At 41.8% G+C, this 24,609-nt stretch overlaps 1 protein-coding gene across 5 annotated transcripts in view; it reads left to right on the forward strand.

Annotated features, from left to right (window-relative positions):
- The window catches only part of LOC137375598 (complexin-2), a 362,538-nt gene extending 341,580 nt beyond the window's left edge, over positions 1–20,958 (forward strand). For all 5 annotated transcript variants that reach the window (XM_068042960.1, XM_068042962.1, XM_068042963.1 and 2 more), the window contains exon 4: positions 17,521–20,958. In XM_068042960.1, coding sequence (XP_067899061.1) covers positions 17,521–17,718 — 198 coding nt within the window. In that variant the 3' untranslated portion in view covers positions 17,719–20,958. The remainder of the gene's footprint in view (positions 1–17,520) is intronic.
- The last annotated feature ends 3,651 nt before the right edge of the window (positions 20,959–24,609 follow it).

Here is a 24,609-nt window from a genome sequence, read left to right on the forward strand (position 1 = left end):
TGAAGTTCAGCCTTCACATTGAGGATACCCTCCCTTGTGCTGTGTGGCACTACCACCGTGCTAAATGGGATAGATTTCAAACAGATCTAGCAATGCAAAACTGGGCATTCATGAGGCGCTGTGGGCCATCAGCAGCAGCAGAATTGTACTCAACCACAATCTGTAACCTCATGGCCCAGCATATCCCCCACTCTATCATTACCATCAAGCCAGGAGACCAATCCTGGTTCAATGAAGAGTGCAGGAGGGCATGCCAGGAGCAGCACCAGGCATACCTCAAAATGAGATGTCAACCTGGTGAAGCTACAGCACAGGACTATCTGCGTGCCAAACTGCATAAGCAGCATGCGATAGACAGAGCTAAATGATCCCATAACCAACGGATCAGATCTAAGCTCTGCAGTCCTGCCACATTCAGCTGCGAATAGTGGTGGACAATTAAACAACTAATTGGAGGAGGTAGCTCCACAAATATCCCCATCCTCAATGATAGGGGAGCCCAGCACATCAGTGCAAAAGATAAGACAGAAGCATTTGCAACAATCTTCAGCCAGAAGTGCCGAGTTGAGATCCATCTCAGCCTCCTCCTGAGGTTCCCAGCATCACAGATACCAGACAGCAGCCAATTTGATTCACCCCGCGTGATATGAAGAAACGACTTAAGGCACTGGATACTGCAAAGGCTATGGGCCATGACAATATTCCGGCAATAGGACTGAAGACCTGTGCTCCAGAACATGCCGCGCCTCTAGCCAAGCTGTTCCAGTACAGCGACAACACTGGCATCTACCCTGCAATGTGGAAAATTGCCCAGGTATGTCCTGTACACAAAAAGCAGGTCAAGTTCAACCCGGCCAATTACCGCGCTATCAGCCTGCTGTCAATCATCAGTAAAGTGATGGAAGGTGTCATCAACAGTGCCTTCAAGCAGCGCTTGCTTAGCAATATCCAGCTCAGTGACGCTCAGTTTGGGTTCCGCCAGGGCCACTCAGCTCCTGACCTCATTACAGCTTTGGTTCAAACATAGCCAACAGAGCTGAATTCAAGTGGTGAGGTGAGAGTGACTACCCTTGACATCAAGGCAGCATTTGACCGAGTATGGCATCAAGGAGCCCTAGTAAAACTGAAGTCAATGGGAATCAGGGGGAAAATTCTCTGCTGGTTGGAGTCATACCTAGCGCAAAGGAAGATGGTTGTGGTTGTTGGGTGTCAATCATCTGAGCTCCAGGACATCACTGCAGGAGTTGCTCAGGGTAGTGTCCTAGACTCAACCATCTTCAGCTGCTTCATCAATGACCTTCCTTCAATCATAAGATCAGAAATGGGGATGGTCGCTGATGATTGCACAATTTTCAGCACGATTCACAACTCCTCAGATACTGAAGCAGTCTATGTAGAAATGCAGCATGTCTTGGACAATATCCAGGCTCGGGCTGATAAGTGGCAAGTAACATTCGCGCCACACAAGTGCTAGGCAATGACCATCTCCAACAAGAGAGTATCTAACCCTCTCCCCTTGACATTCAATGGCATTACCATTGCTAAATTCCCCACTATCAACATCCTAGGGGCTACCATTGACCAGAAACTGAACTGGAGTAGCCATATAAAGACCATGACTACAAGAGCAGGTCAGAGGCTAGGAATCTTGTGGCAAGTAACTCACCTCCTGACTCCCCAAAACCTGTCCACCATCTACAAGGCACAAGTCAGGAGTGTGATGGAATACTCTCCACTTGCCTGGATGGGTACAGCTCCAACAACACTCAAGAAGCTTGACTCCATTCCAGGACAAAGCAGCCCGCTTGATTGGCACCCCATCCACAAACATTCACTCCCTCCACCACCGACGCACAGTGGCAGCAGTGTGTACCATCTACAAGATGCACTGCAGCAATGCACCAAGGCTCCTTAGACAGCACCTTCCAAACCTGCGACCTCTACCAACTAGAAGGACAAGGGCAGCAAATTCATGGGAACACCACCACCTGCAAGTTCCCCTCCAAGTCACACACCATCCTGACTTGGAACTTTATCGCTGTTCCTTCACTGTTGCTGTGTCAAAATCCTGGAACTCCCTTCCTAACAGCACTGTGGGTGTACCTACCCCACATCTATTGCAGCGGTTCAAGAAGGCAGCTCACCACCACTTTCTCAAGAGCAATTCGGGCTGGGCAGTGAATGCTGGCCTGGTCAGCGATGCCCACATCCCATGAATGAATTTAAAAAAAGACCAGCCAACAGCAAATTCACAGTTTTCCTTTTGTCAATTGCACTCTTCAGTGAAAGTGGTCCAATGTAAAGGGAACTGAAGAATAAATGTGAAGAGGTGAATCACTTCATTTATACCCTATTAAACAATTGGTTCTCTGCATTGCACAAAATAAATCAGTAGTACTGCAGTGAAAGGCATGTGATGGAACATTATTATGACCAACCGCTCCAGTCAAAGCCCCTAATCTAAATATACGATTCTGATTGTGATGAGAGAAACACACTGTTAATTCAATCCCGTCCCTCCACAGATTGCCTAACATATCATTTAAAACTTTCCAAATTAAAGAAAGACCCAGCCAAATTGTACCATTTATTAACCCCCGAATGAAGCCATCCAAACCAGGTGTCTTTAAATCAACAAATTAACTATTTAATTAGAAAAACTAAATTCTTAAACACTACTAAGATATAAACAACATTTAAAATAAAAAAAATTAGAGTCCTTGCAAATTTACAGTCCAATGTTGCTTTTAGTCCTCACAGCCGTCAGATGGGAAAAAAAGGTTCTTCAAAGGTAGAACAGTCTGTAGTCTAATTCTAGCAGTATGTGATGCTTTCCTTCTCCAATGATGAATTTCAACAATTAATGACTTGCAGACACGTTTTAAATGAATCAATTTGACTTTAGAATTTTTGAGGGAAAGAAGATTATCACAGTCTAACTTCCCTTCCTTCAGTTTAAACTATCAGAGATCTCTGTTTGGGCTTGACTATTTAGAATTTTGAAAGATAATAAACAAACAGACTAAATTCCTTCAGTTGAAATGGGATGAGAGCTCTTCTTTCAGGTGCTAACACACAGGTGTCTGTCTGTGTCCCTTGTTAGAACAGATTGTTTTTCCCCTATAAGCCAGTTCAAAATTAAATTGTAACAAATGTATCTCTTGATCCTCAGTCTAAGTGGTTGTATCCAAGGTAACAAGATTGCACCCTTTGAATCGTATTCTCCGAATGGCTGAATCCAAGGCAAAGAGAATGCACCTTCTCGGTAACTCCTGAGGTCTGCATGTTCTTAAAGCAGTACTGATCCTTTGCTATCTTAAAGACACACCACATATTTCCCAGAGAGAAAAAAAAGACAGGATCATGACAAGATATAAAAGGGTGGTTGATGGTCGGCACAGACTCGGTGGGCCGAAGGGCCTGTTTCAGTGCTGTATCTCTAAACTAAACTAAACTAAAAGTGCGAAAGTGGTGCACTGAAGTTGCCTTCCTAAGGAAAAAAGAAATCAATTTTATACCCAGTCCTAAACTGACATGGCACAGATGCAGACATAACATCCATCCTCTATCACTTGGGTGACTGAAGAACACCTCATAGTAATGAGGAAGGATCTGATGTATAGACACCTGCACTTCCCTCATACTCATGTCCACTAGAGAATACAAGTACATCGCTCACACAATCGCACTATGGAAGAGCTACCAGGGATCACAGGGTGTAACTGTTTCAGATTATTAAACACAGAAATACATTACCCAATCAAATATATCAGTCCTAACTATTATTTAATCATTTGATAAATGTTTTAAAACTTTTTCCTTACTTGTTGCAGCTGAAACCACACATGGTACCCAGTAACAATAATGATAACTTGCACTTACAAGCACTTTTAATGCAATAAAAATGTCCCAATGTGCTTCACACGAGTGTTATCAGACAAAATGTGACACCAGTCCCCATAAGGTAATATTAGGACAGGTGACCAAAAGCTTGGTCAATTAACTAGTTTTATGGAGTCACTAAAAGGAGAATAGAGAATTGGAGACATTTAATGAGAGAATTACAGAGCTTTGAGTCTAGGCAGCTCAAAGCACAGTCACTGACGGTAGAGCGATGAAAACCAGTCATGTGCAAGAGGCCAGAATTGAAGGAGCACAGAGATCTCAGAGGATTTTGGGTGATGTCAGAATGCAATTGGTTACAAGTAGCAACTGTTTTGAGTTTAATTACATGAAATGGAATACATAATTGGCTGTATTTTGAGCAGGAGGCAGGGCTCCCGGCGCTGGGCCGGAAACGTGGGGGGAACCCCGCCTCTGCATTTTTTCAGGCCCCCCCCAGAGCAGTCCTCCAGGCTTTTGTGGTGAAAGTTTAAGGAGGCAGGATCCCTGTCCCTTTAAACATTAAATAGGGATGGGGATTCTGTCCCCAAGAGCTGCCGGCCAATCACAGGGCCGACAGCTCAGCAGTATCGGCAGCTCCACTGGCAGCGGTGGCCACTGCCGGTACTGCAGAGGCCTCGGACCCAGGCCTAGTGCTGGAACTCTGGAGAAGAGGTAGGTGAGGCAGGGTCGCTGGAGCCAGTCTGGATGGCTCCAGTGAGGATGGGTAGATGTTTGATCCAGGTGGAGGGGGGCTCACAGGAGGTGAATTGGTTCCCGGTGGGGATCCTCCATGGGCCACAAATTGCCCACAGAGGAGGGCCCTCCACCCCAGGGCCGTAGAGAATGTGCCATGTTTTTCAAGGCATCCTCCCCACACGGTGGAGGCCCCTCCCCCACCTCGGCCGCTGGTAGGATCCCAACAGCTGCGGGAAGAGGCCCTTGAGTGGCTGTTAATAGGCCACTTAAGGGCCTCAATTCGCCTGGGAGAATCAGAACCGGCAATCCTGGCATCGAGTTCCGCGGCAGCCGCTTCCACTCCAATTCTCCGGTCCTCCCCCCTCCCCCGCTACGAAACCCACCATCAGGAGGAGAATAAGATCCGGCCCAATGTTTTAATCTAGATATAGTGAAAGTACAGCACTTCCAGAATCTGCAAATGCCTTTCTTATTTTTAAGTACTATTCTACAAAGCAACTGGGTCCTGTTCTACTTTCCAACATTCTTCAAGCGCATCAAGTAATTCTAATTACGCATTTTAAAATGTTCACGGCAGGTACATCAGAGAAATGATATCTTACCACAAGCAGCCCACTTGATCGGCACCCCATCCACCACCTTAAACATTCACTTCTTCTACCACTGGTGCACAGTGGCTGCACTGTGTACCATCTACAAGATGCACTGCAGCAGCTCGCCAAGGCTTCTTTGACAGAACCTCCCAAGACTGTGACCTCTACCGCCAGAAAAGACAAGGACAGCAGACCCATGGGAGCACCACCACCTTCAAGTTCCCCTTCAGATTACTAACCATCCTGACTTGGAAATATATCACTGTTGCTTCATCATCACTGGATCAAAATATAAACATGCGAATTAGGAGCAGGAGTAGGCCACTCAACCCCTCGAGTCTGCTTTGCCATTCAATAAGTTCATGGCTGAACTGATCACTCCACATTTCCACCTACCTCCGATAACCTTCCACCCCTATGCTTATCAAGAATCTATATACCTCTGCCTTAAAAATATTCAAAGACTTTGCTTCCACTGCCTTTTGAGGAAGAGAATTCCAAAGACTCACGACCCTCTGACAGAAAAAATTTCTCTTCATCTGTGTCTTAAATGGGCGACCCCTTATTTTTAAACAGTGACCCCTAGTTCGAGATTCTCCCACAAGGGGAAACATCCCTTCCACAGCCACCCTATCAAGACCCCTCAGGAACTTATATGTTTCAATCAAGTTGCCATTTATGCTTCTAAATTCCAGCAGATACAAGCTAGCCTGTTCAATCATTCCTCATAAGACAGGCCACCTATTCCAGGTATTAACCTAGTAGACCTTCTCTGCACTGCCCCAAACGCATTTATATCCTTCCTTGAATAAAGAGACCAGTACTGTACACAGTACTTCAGATGTGGTCCCACCAATGCCCTGTATTGCTGAAGCATAACCTCCCTACTTTTGTATTCAGTTCTCCTCGCGATAAATGATAACATTCTATTAGCTTTCCTAATTACTTGCTGTACCTGTATGCAAACCTTTTGCGATTCATTGACGAGGACACCCAGATCCCTTTGCATCTCAGAGCTCTGCAATCTCTCACCATTTAGATAACATGCTTCTTTTTTATTTTTCCTGCTAAAGTGGACAACTTCACACTTTCCCACATTATACTCCATTTGCCAGGTCTTCGCGCACTCACTTAACCTTTCTATATGCCTTTGTAGCCTCCTTATGTCCTCTTCACTACTTACTTTCCTACCTATCTTTGTGTCATCAACAAATTTATCAACCATATCTTTGGTTCCTTCATCTCAGTCATTTATATATATTTAAATTTTCCCACTTACTGATATGGTCAATCATATACTCTATTTTTCCCAGAATAAAACACACTAACCAGGTTTCTTCAATAAACCACAAAATTATCAATTTATTATAAAACATGTCTTAACTAGTAATGAAGTAAAACATAAACACACAGATTGAAATATTAAAGCTCCCTTTTTACCTTAGCCACTCACACTCACACATGCATACACTGGTTAACCAGAAAAATAAAGGGATTACAGACAAAATACAGATACTTGGACTGAATACTTGCTTATTCTTGAAGAAACAGCAGATGAGATATGTTGTGTTCCAAAACTGGCCTACAGTCTTGCCTCCAAGACCACAAGGATAGGTCACTGGGATCCTTTGGAACAGTTATTTTCAGGCAGCATTGAGAATTAATTTAGCAGGCTTTTCTTCAAAGACAGGAGACAAGATCAGTTGACATAGTCGACTTCTAGGGATCTTTTAAAGAAGTGCTGGAAAGCTAAGCTGGGTTGTGGTCTTCTCTCCTTTCTTGGGAATTCTCTTCTCTCCTTGGAAGTTCTCTCTCTCTTTGGAAGTTCTATCCCTTTTTATGCAGTTCAACCCCAAGTCAAAACAATTTAAAAGCGAAACCGACAACAGGAAGTCAACCTTTTGACCTCCATCAAGCTTGACCTGTCATTTCTTTGTAAACAACTTCGCCAGTGTCCAAAGCTCTCTGTTGTTTATTGAGCTGGAAGTCGAGTGGTTTCCCGGAAAGGCTTGTTTTCCTTACAAGACCTCTCAATGCCCTTTTTAAAAAACATTTCCAGGGGTTTTTCAAAGTCAAGTGGCCTTTACATGACCCCCTTTGAAAACCCCAAAGTTTAACATTTCTTCAATCTTTCAAAAATGAACCCTCAAAAAATATTTAACAAAACACAGGACTCATTTCAAAAATATGTAACTCAGTTACAGAACTTAGTGCTACTTTTGAAAATAGGATCCCAGGTTAAGATAAAAGAAAATAACTTAAATAATGGGACAAAAAGCAATATAGAATTGCAGGATGCTAATCAGATCGAGCTGGAAAATATGAAATAGTTATTCTATTTTCTGCAATGCTGTCTGATAACAAAATATTGTTTTTTCATAATCTCAGGTATTTATTTCAAAAACAATTACTTTGAAACTCTGCCACTGTGGATTTAATTCAAAGCCAGTGTTATCACAAATCTTCAATAACCTGCAGGAATGGCAAAGATAGATATCCTGAAGATCTTGGAACATTTTTGACATGTTTGATGCATTCAGAGAAGTACAACAATCTGTTCAACTGATTCAAATATCCTCTCAATATTGCCCGGATAAATTTTCTTACCTTTTGCTGTTTTTCTATATATCAGCTGTGTACACAATGGGGGAAACTATTACTTACCTGACCTGTAAGGAATGGGTTGGTCAGAAATTCATGGGCAGTTGACGGGGAGAGGGAAAAGGGGATCAATTGCAGTGAAGGTCAATTGTGGGAGGGAGGGAGGGGATTGATTGGACAGGGGTTCTTCATCACCAAGCAGGTGGGGCTGGTGTAGGTCTACCTGCCCAATGGCTGCCTCCATGAAGCTGGCGGCCTCCCCACATGGCAGGGGACGTCCTTCCAGTGGCAAAATGCCACCTGCCCCACTTAATGGCCCTTAATTGAGGCCTCAATTATGCAAATCAGCTGCCTGCCTTCATGGAGTGGGCAGCCGAACTGCACCCTGGCCCGCCTACTGCCGGAAAACCTCCCTGATGGCGAGACAGCATTGGGGTGCCGCCCCAATATGGCTCCCTGCTAACTTACTGGCCCCCCTACCTCCATCCCTACCACACAGGGGCCCGGTAAAATTCAGCCCAATGTCTAATAGGACATGGCCAGCAGAGATTTGAATGAGTTGATATTTATAGAGGTGGCAGAGACGTGGACGGGTGTTTTGGATGCAGATGGATTGAGACATGAGTGGACACATGTTATAGAGAATATTTAGAGATGAAATTCGGCAGTCTTTGTAATGGAGAGTATATGATGTTGCTCAGGATGCTCAGCTCAGAGTTGAACAGAATGATGAAGCTGCAAACAGTCAGTTTAACGTGAGATAGTGGCTGGGGTGAGGGATAGAATTGAAAGTGAAGGTACAGAGTTTGTAGTGGCAACCAAAAACAATGGCTCTGGTCTTCCCAATGTTTAACTGGAATAAATTGTAGCTTATCCAGGACTGGTTATTCGACAAACAAGCTGACATCACAGAGGCATTGGATATGCTGGAATGGGAGGGCTATGTGTCATATACATGGAATCTGCGCCTAATTGATGATGCCTAAATGCAGCAGGTAAATGAGGGGGCCAAGGATAGATCCTTGGAGGACTCCAGAGGTAATGGTGTGGAGACAGGAAGAGAAACCATTGCAGGAGGTGGTCTGGCCATGACTGTATAGGTAAGAGTGGGATTAAGCAAGGGCAGTCCTGCTCAATCAGATAACAGAAAAGAGGCATTGGAGGGGGATGGTATGGTCAAACTTGTCAAAGGCTGCAGAGAAGTCAAAAAGGATAAGGAGCAATAATACGCCATGGTCACACTTACAAAGGATGTTATTTGTGATTGCTTAGGATCAGTTTAGTGCTGTGGCAGGGACAGAAACCTGATGGCGAGATTCAAACATGGATTTGTGGGAAATATGGGTGTGGATTTGAGAGGCAATGATGCATTTAATGACTTTGGCGAGGAAAAGGAAATTGGAGATGGCATGTAGTTTGCAAGGATTAAGGGTTAAGGTTGAGGTTTTTGAGGAAGGGGATGAGGATAGTAGGTTTGAAGTGGATTGGGAGAGGAAATCATTTACAATATCAGGAAACAAAAGGCAGTTGGGCGATCACCAATTTAGTAGGAGTGAGGATCTAGAGAATAGGAGGTTAATTTCATGGACAAGATTAGTTTGGAAAGAGCATGAGGAGATAAAAGAGAAGCTAGAGAAGGATGCGGGTTCAGGGACGTGGCGGGGTACCTTGGGGAAGTTGGGTTTGGTGGATAAAGTGAAGGGGGGATGTGGTAGAGGCAGTTGAATGCATGATCTTAATAGTAGCCACCAAAGGTCCATCAGCTCCTTGCACCTTCTGTTGGAGTTGAGGGTGAAGGGGGTATACAGGTACTCATGACTCTTTGTACCAATTGTTTCATTGTTTTCCACAGCACTATGACAGCCATCTCATCATCTGAGGTGCTGGGAGGAAGAGCAGAGCACTGAAGGGTTGTCAGATGGGTGCTAATCCATCAGTAGCCACACACATTCATTTGCAGAAAGTGGTGACCAAATCTTGCTTTGGCACTTGATCAATGATTGAGGAGGCTCTGTCTTTCATGATAAGTTGTTACACTAAGGGTGGCACAGTGGTTAGCACTGCGGCCTCACAGCTCCAGCGATCTGGGTTCGGTTCTGGGTACTGTCTGTGTGGAGTTTGCAAGTTCTCCCTGTGACTGTGTGGGTTTCCTCCCACAGCCAAAGACTTGCAGGTTGATAGGTAAATTGGCCATTATAAATTGCCCCTTGTGTAGGTAGGAGAATGGTGGGGATGTGGTAGAGAATATGGGATTAATGTAGGATTAGTATAAATGGGTGGTTGTTGGTTGGCACAGACTCACTGGGCCGAAGGGCCTGTTTCAGTGCTGTATCAATCTATGACTAAAAACAAAATGCATTTATAAGTATCTTTTAGGACCACTGGACATCCCAAACCACTTTACAGCCACTGAAGTGCTTTTTGAAGGTATAGTCACTGTTGTAATATAGGAAACATGGCAGCCAATTTGCACACACCAAGCTCCCACAATCAGCAATGTGATAATGGCCCAGATAATCTGTTTTTTGATGTTGATTAAGGTGGGACTCCATATGACTGAGGCGACATTCTACTTGCCTTTTTGGCCTAGCGACAGGAACTCTGCCGGCGCCACAAAATTCAGCCCAAAGTGACTGAGCCGATCAGTTGTGACCTGAAGCCTGCATATGAGGCTTTCTTTGTGGTAATCTTTGTCTGTTACCTAATCCCCTGCATCTCAAGCCTTAGGAAAGATTGTTAATTAGTTCAAATGCCTTTTGAATCTAAGGACGTTCAGATTTGTTAGTTCCTCCTGTCATTGTGACACTCTCCTTTAGTTATCTGCATTTGTTTAAATTTCACTTAAGCATGCATTTCCTTTCTTACCACCTGTGTGCACCTTGCGCATGTCACAGTGTGCCCTCGATCTATGAGCAAACCTAATTGAGTGCTTTTAACATATTACCACTCAGCTGAATTTAGTGTCAGCTCTTAACCTTTTAGGTATGACTTGCACCAAATGAGGAATTTATCTCTATTACAAACTATACTTCCACAGGTTCACTTGCAATCATTCATTCAATCACACACACATTAATTTACAATTACCTGTTCATACAGCTGGGCGCAGTCTCATATATCTCTATGCAAACTGCAGAAAATTGAAATGGCCCAGAATCCGAATAAAAATATTGCTATATAACCTTGAAACAGATATAAGCCTGACAATATCCAGAACATGATATTTATGATGCAGCCCCATTGATAATTTTCATGCAATTATATTACGATGGTGTGTGAATAGGCCTGATTGTGTCCTGAAATTAACAGTAATTCTTTCCCTCAACCTAGCCTCTTTTAGCTGTCTCTGTAACTACTTTAGCTTGGAATAACAGAAGCAGTTAGACTAAAGTTGACCCTTTGGCAAACTAATGAGCAAATTGTCCTAACACATTACAATTGTGAGTCAACCAGTCAACTGCATCCTTAACAAACATATAGGCCTTGAATTTCCTTTGTTTTTTTCTCCCAGAGGTATGTGTAACCTGGGCGCACACCCATTATGCAGCTTAAAAGATCCAAGAATTTTTGTGTGTGAGTTACACATATAACTACAGTGTACCCCAAACCCCTCAATCTTTTGCGATCATCTATTGATTCCTCCACCTGAATGCAGCTCTGCCCATAAAACTGGCCATGCCCCTAAGTTATGGCCTCATATATAATTATCTGTAATTGTGCTTGCTCGGAGGCTATCTTCAAATTACAAGCACATTTTCAGGAGCAGTAGGAAATCATTTTTCTGGTGTTTTATTGCGATTCTTTGAGTGTTACTTTTTAATTTATCCTCAATGGGACCGGTACTGCATTTTCTCTTTCCTCTAATACGTTTTTATAAGTCAGTATAAGTCGCGTTAAAAATTGACAAGTTCCCTCAGTCATGTGCCTGACATGCATGAATAATGGGTGAATGAGTTAAAACTTTAATTTTCAGAACTAAAGGAGGAATATATGATATGGGTTTGATGCTTCCCTTGGGCCCCGATTGTTTACACTGATTTATATAATTGATGCAAATGTTTATGTTTGGGCATATTCTAATGAAATTGTGAGGAACTTTGAGCATAACTTGACATCTGCAAAATTGATGTAGGAATGGGCAAATTTTCCAAGTCTAACGTTTGGGTTGTGGCCATGGAGGAAATTCCAGGCCACCATTCATACCTATGGCAGTCCATCTGTATTTATTGGATGCAGTTGCATTTTAATCAATACCCAACTGCAAGTTATACTTTAAGCAATGTTTGTAAATGTTGCACTGGAGCTTATACTATGATGTTGATTAATAAACTGGACACAGATGGGAAATTACAGAAATTTACAGCACGGAAGTAGGCCATTTGGCCCATCTTGTCCGCATCGGCTGACAAGGAGCCATCCAATCTAATCCCACTTTCTAATTTTTATTCCATTGCCTTGTAGGTTACTGTATTTCAAGTGTATATCCAAGTACTTTTTACATTTTATGAGGGTTTCTGCCTCGACCACTCTTTCAGGCAGTGAGTTACAGATCTCCACCACCCTCTGGGTGAAATTATTTCACCTTGAATCACCTCTTAACCTCCTACCTCTTACCCTAAATCTATGCTCCCGGTTATAGTTCCTTCAACAAAGGGAAATAGGACCTTCCTACTATCTCTATCTAAACCCATCAGAATTTTATGCACTTCAATTAATTCTCCCCTCAGCCTCCTCTATTCCAAAGAAAATAACCCTAGCCTATCCAATTATTCCTTATATCTAAAATTCTTCGCACCAGGCAATATCCTTGTAAATCTCCTCTCTAATGCAATCACATCTTTCCTGTAGTGCAGTGACCAGAACTGCACACAGTACTCCATCTGTGGCCTAACCAGTGCTTTATACAGTTCCAGCATAGTCTCCCAGCTCTTATATTCTGTGCTTCGGCTAATAAAGGCAAGTATCTCGTATGCCTTCTTGACCACCTTATCGACATGTCCAGCCACCTTCAGGGATATGTGGACATGCAATCCAAGGTTCTTGAACACTTCTCAATATCCAACCATTTATTGTTTATTTCCTTGTCTTGTTAGCCTTCCCCAAATGCATTACCTCACACTTCTCCGGATTGAACTTCATTTATCAATGTTCTGCCCACCTGACTAGTACATTGACATCTTCCTGTAGTCTACAGCTTGCTTCTTCATTATCGACCACACAGCCAATTTTTGTAATATTTACAAACTTCTTAATCATACCCCCCACATTCAAGTCCAAATAATTGATATATATCACAAAAAGCAAGGGACCTTGTAGGGAGCCCTGCAGAACCCCACTGGAAACAGCCTTCGAGTCACAAAAGCACCCATCAACCATTAGCCTTTACTTCCTGCCTCTGAGCCAATTTTGGATCCAACTTGGCACTTTGCCTTGGATCCCATGGGCTTTTACTTCCATGGTCAATCTGCCAAGTGGAACCTTATCAAAAGCCTTGCTAAGATCCATATAGACTGCATCAAATGCACTACCCTCATCAGCCCTCCTTGTTACAGCCTCAAAAAATTCAATCATTTTAATCAGACACTATCTTCCCTTAACAAATCTGTGCAACTGTCTTTGATTAATCTGTGTCATTCTAAATGGAGATTCATCCTGTCCCTCAGAACTTTTTCCAATAATTTTCCCATCACTGAGGTTATGCTGACTGGCCTGTAATTATTCAGTCTATTCCTTGTTCCCTTTTTAAACAATGGTACAACGTTAGCTGCCCTCCAGTCCAATGGCACCACACCTGTAGCCAGAGAGGATTCGAAAATGATGGTCAGAGTCTCCGTTATATCTTCCCTTGCTTCCCTTAACAGCCTAGGATACATTTCATCTGGGCCTGGGAATTTATCCACTTTCAAAGATGTCAGACTCCTTAATACTTCCTTGCTCACTATGCTAATTACATCTAATATTTCACAGTCCTCCCCCTGATTGCAATCTCTGTATCATCCCTCTCTGTGAAAACAGAGGCAAACTATTCATTAGGAACCATACCAACATCCTCCACCTCTGTACACAGCTTACCCTTATGGTCCCTAATAGACCCTGCGCTTTCTTTAGTTATCCTCTTCCTCATTATGTATTTATGAAAAAATCTTTGGGTTTTCCTTGATTTTACTTGCCAGTATTTTTTCATGCCCTCTCTTTCCTTTCCTAATTTCCTTTTTAATTTCACCCCTACACTTTTTGTACTCATCTAGGTTTTTTGCAGTAATGAGCCCTTGGTATCTGTCATGAGCTCCCTTTTTTTCTTTATCCTCTCCATTAAGCCAATTGACATCCAGGGGGCTTTGGATTTGTTAATCCCACTGTCATGCAGGACCCTGGCTGGAATGAGGCACATTAATTTCGCCACATGGACATTAAATTTCAAATTGTTGCTGGGGAGAAGAGAAGGCCTGTGACAAGGTGTTGCCAGGCCTCTGGCTGGAAAGACATTTTTGCATATTAACAGACAATGTTGGAACAAAGGAGCTATCCCCTGCTCCAATACAATCCACAAACAGACCTGGTCAAACCAGTTAGTCACATGACTAACCTGCTTGGCAGTCTGTTTTTTTTCCTGAATTGTAGAGTTTTGAACAAAAAGCAGAATGCTCCTGGATTGAAAAGACCTTTCCTGGCTGGCTCACCACAGTCACTCCTGTCTGCTCCCATCTCTTTCTCATGGAACTGAACCCATTGAAGACACATGAACCCCAAGAGAGAAAAGTCTCCTACAGTTCACAAGGTTTAAGAAGAATACTGGGCCCCAACGAAAAGCAAGATCTACCTATAATCAAGGACTCTAAAGTGAGCTCGAAGACCCGTAACAAAAACTCTTCAGATATTGCCTCAAACTATTCCACTTTATTTCTTCTGCTTTTTCTGTCTCAGTTTGCATGCGTGTATTACATATGAATGCTAGTGTGGGCGCGTCATGTATGCATAGGCATCAACTGAATTAGAGTTTAAGTTTAATAAATTTCAATCTTTCTTCTTTAAACTTAAGAAAACCTATGTGTGTGTGCTGGTTTCTTTGCCTTGTAATTGGAAAGCGGTGAACAAGGATTCACCAAGGGGAGCTCAAAACATGATGTGTTTTAAATTAAACCCTGTTACAGTAAGACCAGATGAAGGCTGAAAGGGAACCCTAGACCTCTTTCTCACCTGATCGTAACACCCACCCTTTTTCTTTAAGGGAATATACTTGCTCTGAACCCTCACCATCTCTTCCTCGATTGCCTCCCACTGATCTGGCACAGATTTACCTTCAAGTAGCTGTTTCCAATCCACTTCAGCTAAATTGTATCTCAGCTTAGTAAAACTAGCTTTTCCTTATTTGAGAACTTTTATCCATGGTCTATCTTTGTTCTTTTCCATAACTACCCTATATCTAACTGAATTATGATCATTTCCACCTAAGTGCTCACCAACTGATACCCCTTTCACCTGCCCAGCTTCATTCCCTAAAACTAAGTCCAGAACTGCCCCCTTTGTTGTTGGCCTTGCTACGTACTGGCTAAAAAAGTTGCTCTGAATGCATTTTAAGAATTTTGCTCCCTCTATGCCTTTTACACTAATTCTATCCCAGTTAATATTAGGGTAGTTGAAATCTCCCAATATTACTGCCCTAATGTTTTTGCACTTCTCAGAGTTTTGCCCACATATTTGCTGTTCTATCTCCCTCTGACTGTTTATGGCTCTATAGTACACTGCCAGTTATGGGCTTGCACCTTTTTTGTTTTTCAGTTCAGTCCATATGGCCTCATTTGATGATCCTTCTACCATATCATCCTGCCTCACAGCTATAATTGTTTCTTTCATTAATATTGAGACCCCTCCTCCTTTTTTATCCCCCTCTATTTCATTTGAAAACGATGTAACCAGGAATGTTAAGTTGCTATTCCTGCCCTTCTTTCAGCCATGTCTCAGTACTAGCTATAACGTCATACTCAATCTGTGCTCTCAGCTAATCTGCCTTATTCCTTAGACTTCTTACTTTGAAGTATATACCATTTAGCACTGCCAAACTCCCTGTTGTCTACATTCTAGCCTTTGCTTCCTCTGCCGTGCAAATACACTTGCTAATTTTCTGCCTTCCATTTCCAACTTTTCTTCTTTCCTTTCTGAATCTACTCTCAGGTCCTCATACCCCTGCCAAACTAGTTTAAACCCTTCTCAACAGCTCTAGCAAAACTCCCTGTGAAGATATTGCTCCTGTTCCAGTTGAGATGCAACCCATCCAGCTTGTACAGGTCCCACCTCCCCCACGTTCACAATGTCTCAGGAATCTAAAGCCCTCCCTCCTGCACAATCTCTCTAGCCATGTATTCATCAGCCTATTTCTATAAGGGGAGAGAGAGAAGGGAACAAAGAGAGAGGTGGGGGAACAGAGAGAGAGGGGGAGGGAGAGAGGGGAGGGATAAGGGGAAGAGAGAGGGGCAGAGACGGGAGAGAGAGGGAACAGAGAGAGGGAGAAGGGGGAGAAAGAGGGGAGAGAGAGAGGGAGGAAGAAAGAGCGGGAGGGGGGAAACAGAGAGAGGGAGGAGAGAGAGAGGGGTGAGAGAGAGAGAGAGGGGAGAGAGAGGGGGAGAGAGAAAGGGGTGAGAGAGAGGGGAGAGAGAGGGGGAGGGAGAGAGAGAGGGGTGAAGGAGAGGGGAAAGAGAGGGGGAGAGATAGAGGGTGAGAGGGGGGTAGAGAGAGAGGGGGGAGGGGTAACTACAGAGGGGTTAACATAGAGTGGGGTAACAACATGGGGGGACGACACACAACATGGGGGGGAATGACACGGAGAGGGGGACTGACACAGAGGTGGGGAACGAAACAGAGAAGGGGGAACACAGGGAGACTGAGAGAGGGAGAGAGGGTGATCAAGGTCATTCCTGACAGATGGACATCTATCTGGAATACTCCACATCGCTACAAGTGTTTAGGCAAACATTGACAACTGATGCAAGAAAAATAATACAGGTATCTCACTACATCAGTGTCCAACATAATGACAAGAAAGTAAGTCAATAAATTAGTTTTCTCATTTAAAGCTTCTTCACAAAAATGCACATTTGCTGTTGTTTTGATTAATAGTAAGATACATTTTTTAATGCCTTTATCTTTCCAAAATTGTCTCACTGGCCCCCTAAATAAGACAAAAATTGTAATGTGATTCCCCACGCAGAAAGGTTGGACAACGCTGTTCTAGACTATGATGTGGAAATACTTAACAGCTCTCACCAATCAGCTCCTTCCCTGGTTGGGATGTCATTATAGCTGTTTTGCAGATGTTGCTTTTAGTTGTTGAAGATTTCACTGGAGTTCTCTCCCCTAACTTTAACTCCTCAGTCTTTGTACTCAGTCTCCACCCAGGCCCGGCACCACTACTGCTACTGGTGAGTTTCTCTGTAATATAGATAAACACCTCCCTGTTCACCAAATTAATGCCTCTAGACTTCAGCTCTCAGGTCTTGTTGTCTTCCACTCCTTCACTTGGACTTCTCTGTGTTTTGTAAAAGACCAGAACAGCACCTATTCCCTCACTGCACCGAATTCCCTCACTCACCAAATTTACCGAGTTAAGTACACAGTCTAAGTAGTACTTTGTCAAGCTAGACTCTGTGCTACTTACTGAATTGAATGTAAAATCTGGCATACTGTCAAAGCTTTTACTGGTTCTAGATGGTATCATTGTAAAGTTATCTGCTTTCTTGTTAAACCCTAGTATGGACTAAAGAAGAAGGAAGAAAAGGAAGCCGAGGAAAAGGCTGCAATGGAAGCACCAATAGAAGGGAGTTTAACTCGCCCAAAGAAAGCAATTCCTGCTGGATGTGGTGATGAAGAGGAAGAGGAAGAAGAAAGCATCCTTGATACTGTCCTTAAGTATCTTCCTGGGCCACTTCAAGACATGTTCAAGAAGTAGTTTAAGAAAAGAATACTTTATATTGTAAATTATTTTAAGTTACATTAATAGGATTTACATATGTTTTGACCATATATTAAAATACATTTCTTTTTTCTCTAACTAGAATAAATGCTTACACTTCTACTGCAATATAATTACAAAAGATTTTTTGTGCCTCTCTATGATGTAAGCCATGGTGAGGGGGTTGACATGAGCATGAGGAGTCTGAGAAACCAGTAGGCCTCATGTAAACTCCTAAATGTCTCTATTGTAGACTCCATAAATGCTCATGTAATATTGGAACTCTGAACCTCACAACTGGCAGTATTAATTTGTGTTCATCGCTGAGCTTTTCTACTGTATTGCAGACATTTTTGAAGTTGCCTTTTTAAGTTGCCATATTGCTAAATGTGCTGTAATGTGTGACTTGGTTGTTGGTTGTTACAGAAGAACTTGGGGTGGCATGCAACTAGACACCCTGTTATATGTGTGTAAGATCCGACAATTTTCACAGTGATTTCTACTGAGATTTTTAAAAGTTTTATGCAGTCACTTGTTTTGTAGCAAATATCTTGCATGATTTGCTAAAATGGTGAAACTGTACAATATCATAAGTGGAAATGCCTTTTTGTTAAAAAAATGGCAATTTGCAATATAAGTTGGTAATCTTTATGTTGTAAAAATATCTAGCATCATTGCTTTTTGGAGAAGGTATGAGGATCTCTCTGGTTTAATGTACTAAGGTAGCAGTGTCATTTTCTGTACATCACAGAGAAAATATGTTTGCTTAAAAATGATGAAGCCACAATGCACTAAATTCAGTCCAATTATACCTTCAGCATTAAAAATGATTTAATTATAATCATCAGTCCATGGAACACAGTCCCCAGCAAAATGTTAATTCAACTCCTTCGCCTTTACACAATACAATGCTAAGATGAATAATTGAATTATTTCCTAAACATTCCTAAATATTGGCATGCCCAAAGCCTTTCTCGGAGTTGCGGGAGTGGGGTGGGGCTGGGGTCTTTTTAGCAGTCACTGTTTCTTTCCACTGTTAAACTAATTTTAGTTCAAGGTGTGAATTTTCTGGTGTCTTCAGCTGTCAGGAATTTGGGGGAAATAAAGTTTATAAAGAAGTTTGGCAAATTGAAGCATATTGCAAGACAACCAGTCAAGTACTGATTGTATAAAGTAATGGACTGCCATCATATTAAAGAAACTTTTTTCTTGGTCCACTTGACTTTTTGTAGCCATTGACCTAATATTTTATACATTTGTAAGTTTTTGAAGGTTCTTATTACTTTGGTTACTTTTTGTAACAGAAGCTATTTCTATTGTAGGCACTAATTGTCATTTTCAGCAACGTAATTAATACACATAGGAACAATACATTCTCAATATTTAATGACAGATTTAGCAGAATGTTGCCAAATAGAAACCTTAACATTCCTGGAGCACTTATTTAATGAAGCTAGAATTTCTCTCTGACGATGAACAAATGGCTTAACATATAGTTTACCTTGTCACCTGTCATGAGCTAAGGCTACATTAAATAATGTAATTAGGCATTGCTTAATAATGAACCAAAACAAGTTAAATGGAATTCTATCGTGAGAATTAAAAAAAAAATTGTATCTAAATAACTTTCATTGCAACTAAGAAATCATATTAGATATTCTTCTCTCCTCAGTTGTACACCAATTACATTTCCAGTAGTTTAGATAAATTTAAGTGAATAGGTGAAGTGTTTTAAGTTTAATCTGTACAACTGTTCAGCAGTAATGCACTCCCATGTATATATGACTGATCTGTTCCAAATGCTACCACAGAGTGAAACTATTAGCAATTTGTCTTTGGATGTGGCGCAGACTGATTTGTACTGTATATGTGGATTTTTATTTGATGGTAAGCTTTGCTGCTTGCATATAACACTGTTTCAGCTCTACTGAATTTCAGTAGACTAATAATTGTGTTTCACCTGCATTTCATTTTACACCAAACCAAAGAGAACTGTTCTCTATGGATATCACTGATTTAATTGCTTCCCATAGCATAAAACTAGGTTAAAATTTAGAGAAAATTAGTTTAAAAATCTCAGGTATTGGTTCTTGGATTTCAAACCACTATGCAGGAGAGTTGCTTGTGTTTGTGTTATGCTTGCTGTTTCCCACCGCAGTCCTACTAAAACAAAACCAGGTCTCCAGTCAGGAGAATCCTAAGTTAATGTTTGAAGTTAATTTAGGGTTGTTAAGCTTCTTCAGTTAAACTCTTTTTCAATAGTTAAAGCCATATCAGTTAGACTGCAATACTAAAGGAAAATTGAAAGGAAATATCTTTTCCTAAAAAGGAAGAGTGTATTGAATAATTTATACTTAAAGCAACAGTGATGTTTGTTTGTCTATGTGTGAACTTAATCATGCTGTCAAAACATCTGTCTAGTTTTGGACCAGTCTCTGTAACAGGGTATTTCGCTTGAGCTCACTTCTCATTCTTATCAACCATACTGCATAGTGAAAACATTATCTTAACCATTTGGAAATGTGATCTGCTTTTAATGTTGAATTTCCATTGCACAACACAATGGCACACATGGTGTATGTATTTACGAAGAATATTTATGAAAGCCATGCTTGTTCTTCAGATGTTTGTACCACTCAAGCTAATATTCACTAAGTTGTAGAAGAAATGCACGTACAGAGGTGTTATCTTTACTGATTGTGAATTTCAAGTAAAGGCACCACAAGGTTAAGATAATGGAAACTGAACGCGTTCAACCTTATTCTCAGCTGGTGTCCCTCTACTTTTTGATAGAATCAATGGCATTGTAATTTAAAAGTGCTGAAATTGAAATCATTACACATATTTCAGTGTTCTGCTTTAAGGAAGTGCTAAGAAGTCTTATTATGTTAGTTGCTACATTCTGGAAGCTATGTTGAAAAGTAAAATTGTAATAGTTTTAAAATAACTTTTCAACTTTCATTTCTGTTGTGCCATTTTCTTTCTTGCAAGGAATTAAATTGAATGTAGTAAGGTTGAATATGTTCAGCAATGACTCTTTTCCATAGCAAGCTAGAAAGATTGACCTTTGCAGCCCAGCAAAACTTAAAATTCTGCCGCTCTGATTTATGAGAATGTAAACTGTGTGCATCTGATAGAAGACTGTAATTTCACTGCATGTCATAAATGTGCAAATCACTGTAGTACTGTCACAAACTGAACTCATTATTCTTTAAAATAAAATAGTTTATAAAAACCTTCACTTTGCTTTCTTTGTGGAAGAACCTGAGGTTTTCAACACTGTGGCTTAGAAGAGGTTCAACCAATGGCCACCTACACCTAGATCCTGTAAAAGTGATTAAAATTTAAACAACAAACTATAACACAATTGTAAAGTTACAATTTCAATTTGATGATCTAAAATATTTTGGCATTTATTTAATATGCAAACAGTTCACAGCAGGAATATTTTGGGGCAAGGTCTAAACCAAAAGATATTTTTCGATATGCTCTTAGATTTCGTAAGTGCTTCTATCAATAAATATGTCAGCTGCCTGTTATGATGGCATTTCAGGCCCAAACTACTGCACAACACTTAAATGAGCATAATAATGTGTACTGAAAAGTTGGTCAATAATTCAACATCTCACCATGAAATACATTGTATAATACATTTATTTATAATAATAAAAAAACTCAAAATGAATAATTCATGTCGCCATTCACCAAGGAGCCAATCCTCAGTTGAAATTATCTGATACTAATCTTTAGCAGCTATGGTAGAGAATTTTGTATAATTTTGGATGATGTCTGATCCTGCTCATGACAGATGAGCTCTGGCAGTTATGTTGTTTTACTCACTGGCTGAGTAGCACATCCCTTCTCAGTTCCGATATCCCTTGTCAGTTGACTTGTTCTGTCCACAGCACCTCCCCTATCTGTAGTCTACAATGCTGGTGCAAATGTGCACTTCAATATTATTTTGAAAATGTTGTTAATTAGAGAGAGAGAGAGATACCAACAAAACAAACACAGGATTTAAGTGGTTTGCCCAAATCCGTCTGAACGCCTCAGTTAGAGTACAGCGGTAATATATGAATAATGTCCTGGTTTAATTACCAAAATGTTTACTAAAAGAAAAATCACTCCATCTTTAATCATATTTGGATTTAACAGGAGGGGTACATTTTCACTGCTATTAGTGGCAAAATTTCAAACTTTTTTTTATAATTGTCTTTATGTTTTTAATACAAACACAAAACACAGGAAAGGTTCCTTTAAATAAGTTACTTAACAAAGGTTGGATGAAAGCCATGAATTCTGCAAAATGAAATGAGAAGCATTAATGATATTGTTTTTATAAATGATTTTTATAAAGGTGAACAAAATTAAAAAGCAGTCAGACATCTGGGAAAAAGCACAAGAAACAAAATAACGAATGAGAAGGAGGAAGTATATAAAAAAATGAGATAGCTTGGAACAAGAAATTGCCATTTAGTTTAGCAAGACCATTCTATCCACAGCCCACATACAATCTGTTCTTTCAATAACAGGTTGCTCTTTTATAGCATCACTACCATAACAAAATGCCAAGCAATGTTGGGAGATGGATTGGGAGTGGTGACAGAGAGAATGATCAAAGAAATAGGTTTTAAGTAGGCTATTTTATGGAGAGCACTAAGAGCGTAGGATTGAGGCTACTGAAAGCTCACTCTACCACTGAAAGTGGAGCAGAGTTGGGGATGTGGTGGGGAAGCACAACAGACCAAAAAGCCAAAAAGTGAAGGCATGTACTAGGTCATATTGATGATTAAGTGGAGCTAAGTTCAGGGACTTACAGATGTGAATGAGGATTTTTCAAATAAGAGTATTGAAGAATGAAGGTTGGGAAGGATAGAGCGACACAGGAATGGAATTTTTTTGGGAATAAGATGTGTGCAGTAGAGTTTTAGACCAGTGGTAATTTGTGAAATTGGAATGTGGGAGACCAAGAATAATAATACTGGGACAATTGAAAACTACCCAGCTTTTTTAATTTCTCAAAGTTAACTTTAAAATTCAAATTGTTCACCTCTGTATTGTTATATTCTGATACAATTTCGATAGCATAGGAACCATTGTTTTGTGTTTGACCATGGCAATGAACACTTGTTGTTATAGCCTTAAAATTCTATCACTAGCCAGACATTAATCCATTTTGGAAAGACTTTGCTGGAATTTTACTGGCCCACTAAGTGCGAGGTCAGAGGCAGTAGTGGGGGTTGTAAAATTGCAGCAGACGACATTTGGCCTGAAGTCCAACATTATGACATCGCTTCCGGATTTTACCAGCGGCGGGAACCATGGAGGGCGGACTTCTGACAAGACGGCAGGACAACAATTGATATATTTAAAAGGCCAATTAACTGCAATTGTATGGGGCAATTTAAATGTTATCAGTGGTGCACGGGGACCACGGGGCTTCAGCAGAAGTGGGGAGAAGGTAACAGGAGTGGGGTGGGTGTGACCAGGGTCACATAGGGTCAGTGGCACATACCCCGAAAAGAGGACTCAGGAGTTTGGGAGATGAAGGATTCAGCTTGTTGGTAAGCCTAGGATTGAGATTCAGGCCACTTTCCATGGGCCTCATTCACCTAGGTCTCGTGGTCCCTGCTGAGCAGGAGGGGCAGCTAAGAAGGGGTCAGATGTAGGTTCTGGCAGGGGCACATAACCAACCTCACAACCATCAAGAGGGCAAGCCTCAAGGTGGGCCCATGTAGAAAGGTGCAGAGGGGCACACCAGCAGCTACATGGACACAGAAAGCCTATCCCCAGGAAAGAGTATACCACCTAAGGCTGAACTTCCTGCAGATGTCTGAGTGGCAGCGTCTCTGAAGAATACGGCTCTCCTGGGAGGCCATCATTGATTTCTGCACCATTCTGCAGGACGAGCTGAGACCCATTGGGATTGTTGGACATCCAATACCAGTGGCCCTGAAGGTCACCGTGGCTATCAACTTCTGTGTCTCCGGCTCCTTTCAGGGATCCGCTAGGGACATATGTGTGATCTCCTAGTCTACAGCCAATTGGTGCATCAAAGAGGTGACCAATGCCCTGTTCAAGAGTGATGGCAAATCTGTGCACTACTGCACCGATCCAGAGGATCAGGCGGAGAGGACCATTGTGTGCAGGTTCATCACTGGATTCCCCCAGGTGCTAGGTGTCATCGATTGCACGATACCACCATCAAGGCTCCCACAGACCAGCCAGCAGCCTTCATCAAGAGAAAGGGTTTCCACTCACTCAATGTTCCACCAGCCTGTAACCACTAAAAGAGGATTCTATAGATGTGCGCAAGATTACATACTTCACCAGTCCCAGGTGCTACAGCTTTTCCTGAACCCCGCATGTCTTCAAGGGTGGATTCTGGGAGACAAGGGCTATCAAATACAGACATGGCTACTCATGGCTGTGAGGAACGATGCATGGATGCAGAGGAGAGGTACAACACCTGCCATGGATTGAGACAAGCGACAATGAGCAGGCCAATGCACTTCTGCAGATACAATTCAGGTGCCTTGATCAATCAGGTGGAACCCTTCAGCATGCTCCAATGAGGGTCCCGCATATCATGGTGGTCTGCTGTGCACTGCACAATCCAGCACTGCAGATGGGGGAGGCATTGAACAATGAGGGTATCAGTGATTGTGATGCCTCCTCCGACAATGAGGATGTGGAGGAGCTAGCTGACCAGGCAATGCATGATGAGGGACCCCTCAGACCACAGGCAAGGCGAAATGGGATACATGCAAGGGAGGCTCGGAACACCCTCATACTAAGTTGTTGTATGTTTCCTGTGACCCTTATGACATTTCGGAATAATTTGAATGACGTCTTACATTGAATCAGCCCTGCTATCACATTCTTCAT

The sequence above is a fragment of the Heterodontus francisci genome, chromosome 12 (genome assembly GCF_036365525.1).
Source record: "Heterodontus francisci isolate sHetFra1 chromosome 12, sHetFra1.hap1, whole genome shotgun sequence".
NCBI classification, from domain to species: domain Eukaryota; kingdom Metazoa; phylum Chordata; class Chondrichthyes; order Heterodontiformes; family Heterodontidae; genus Heterodontus; species Heterodontus francisci.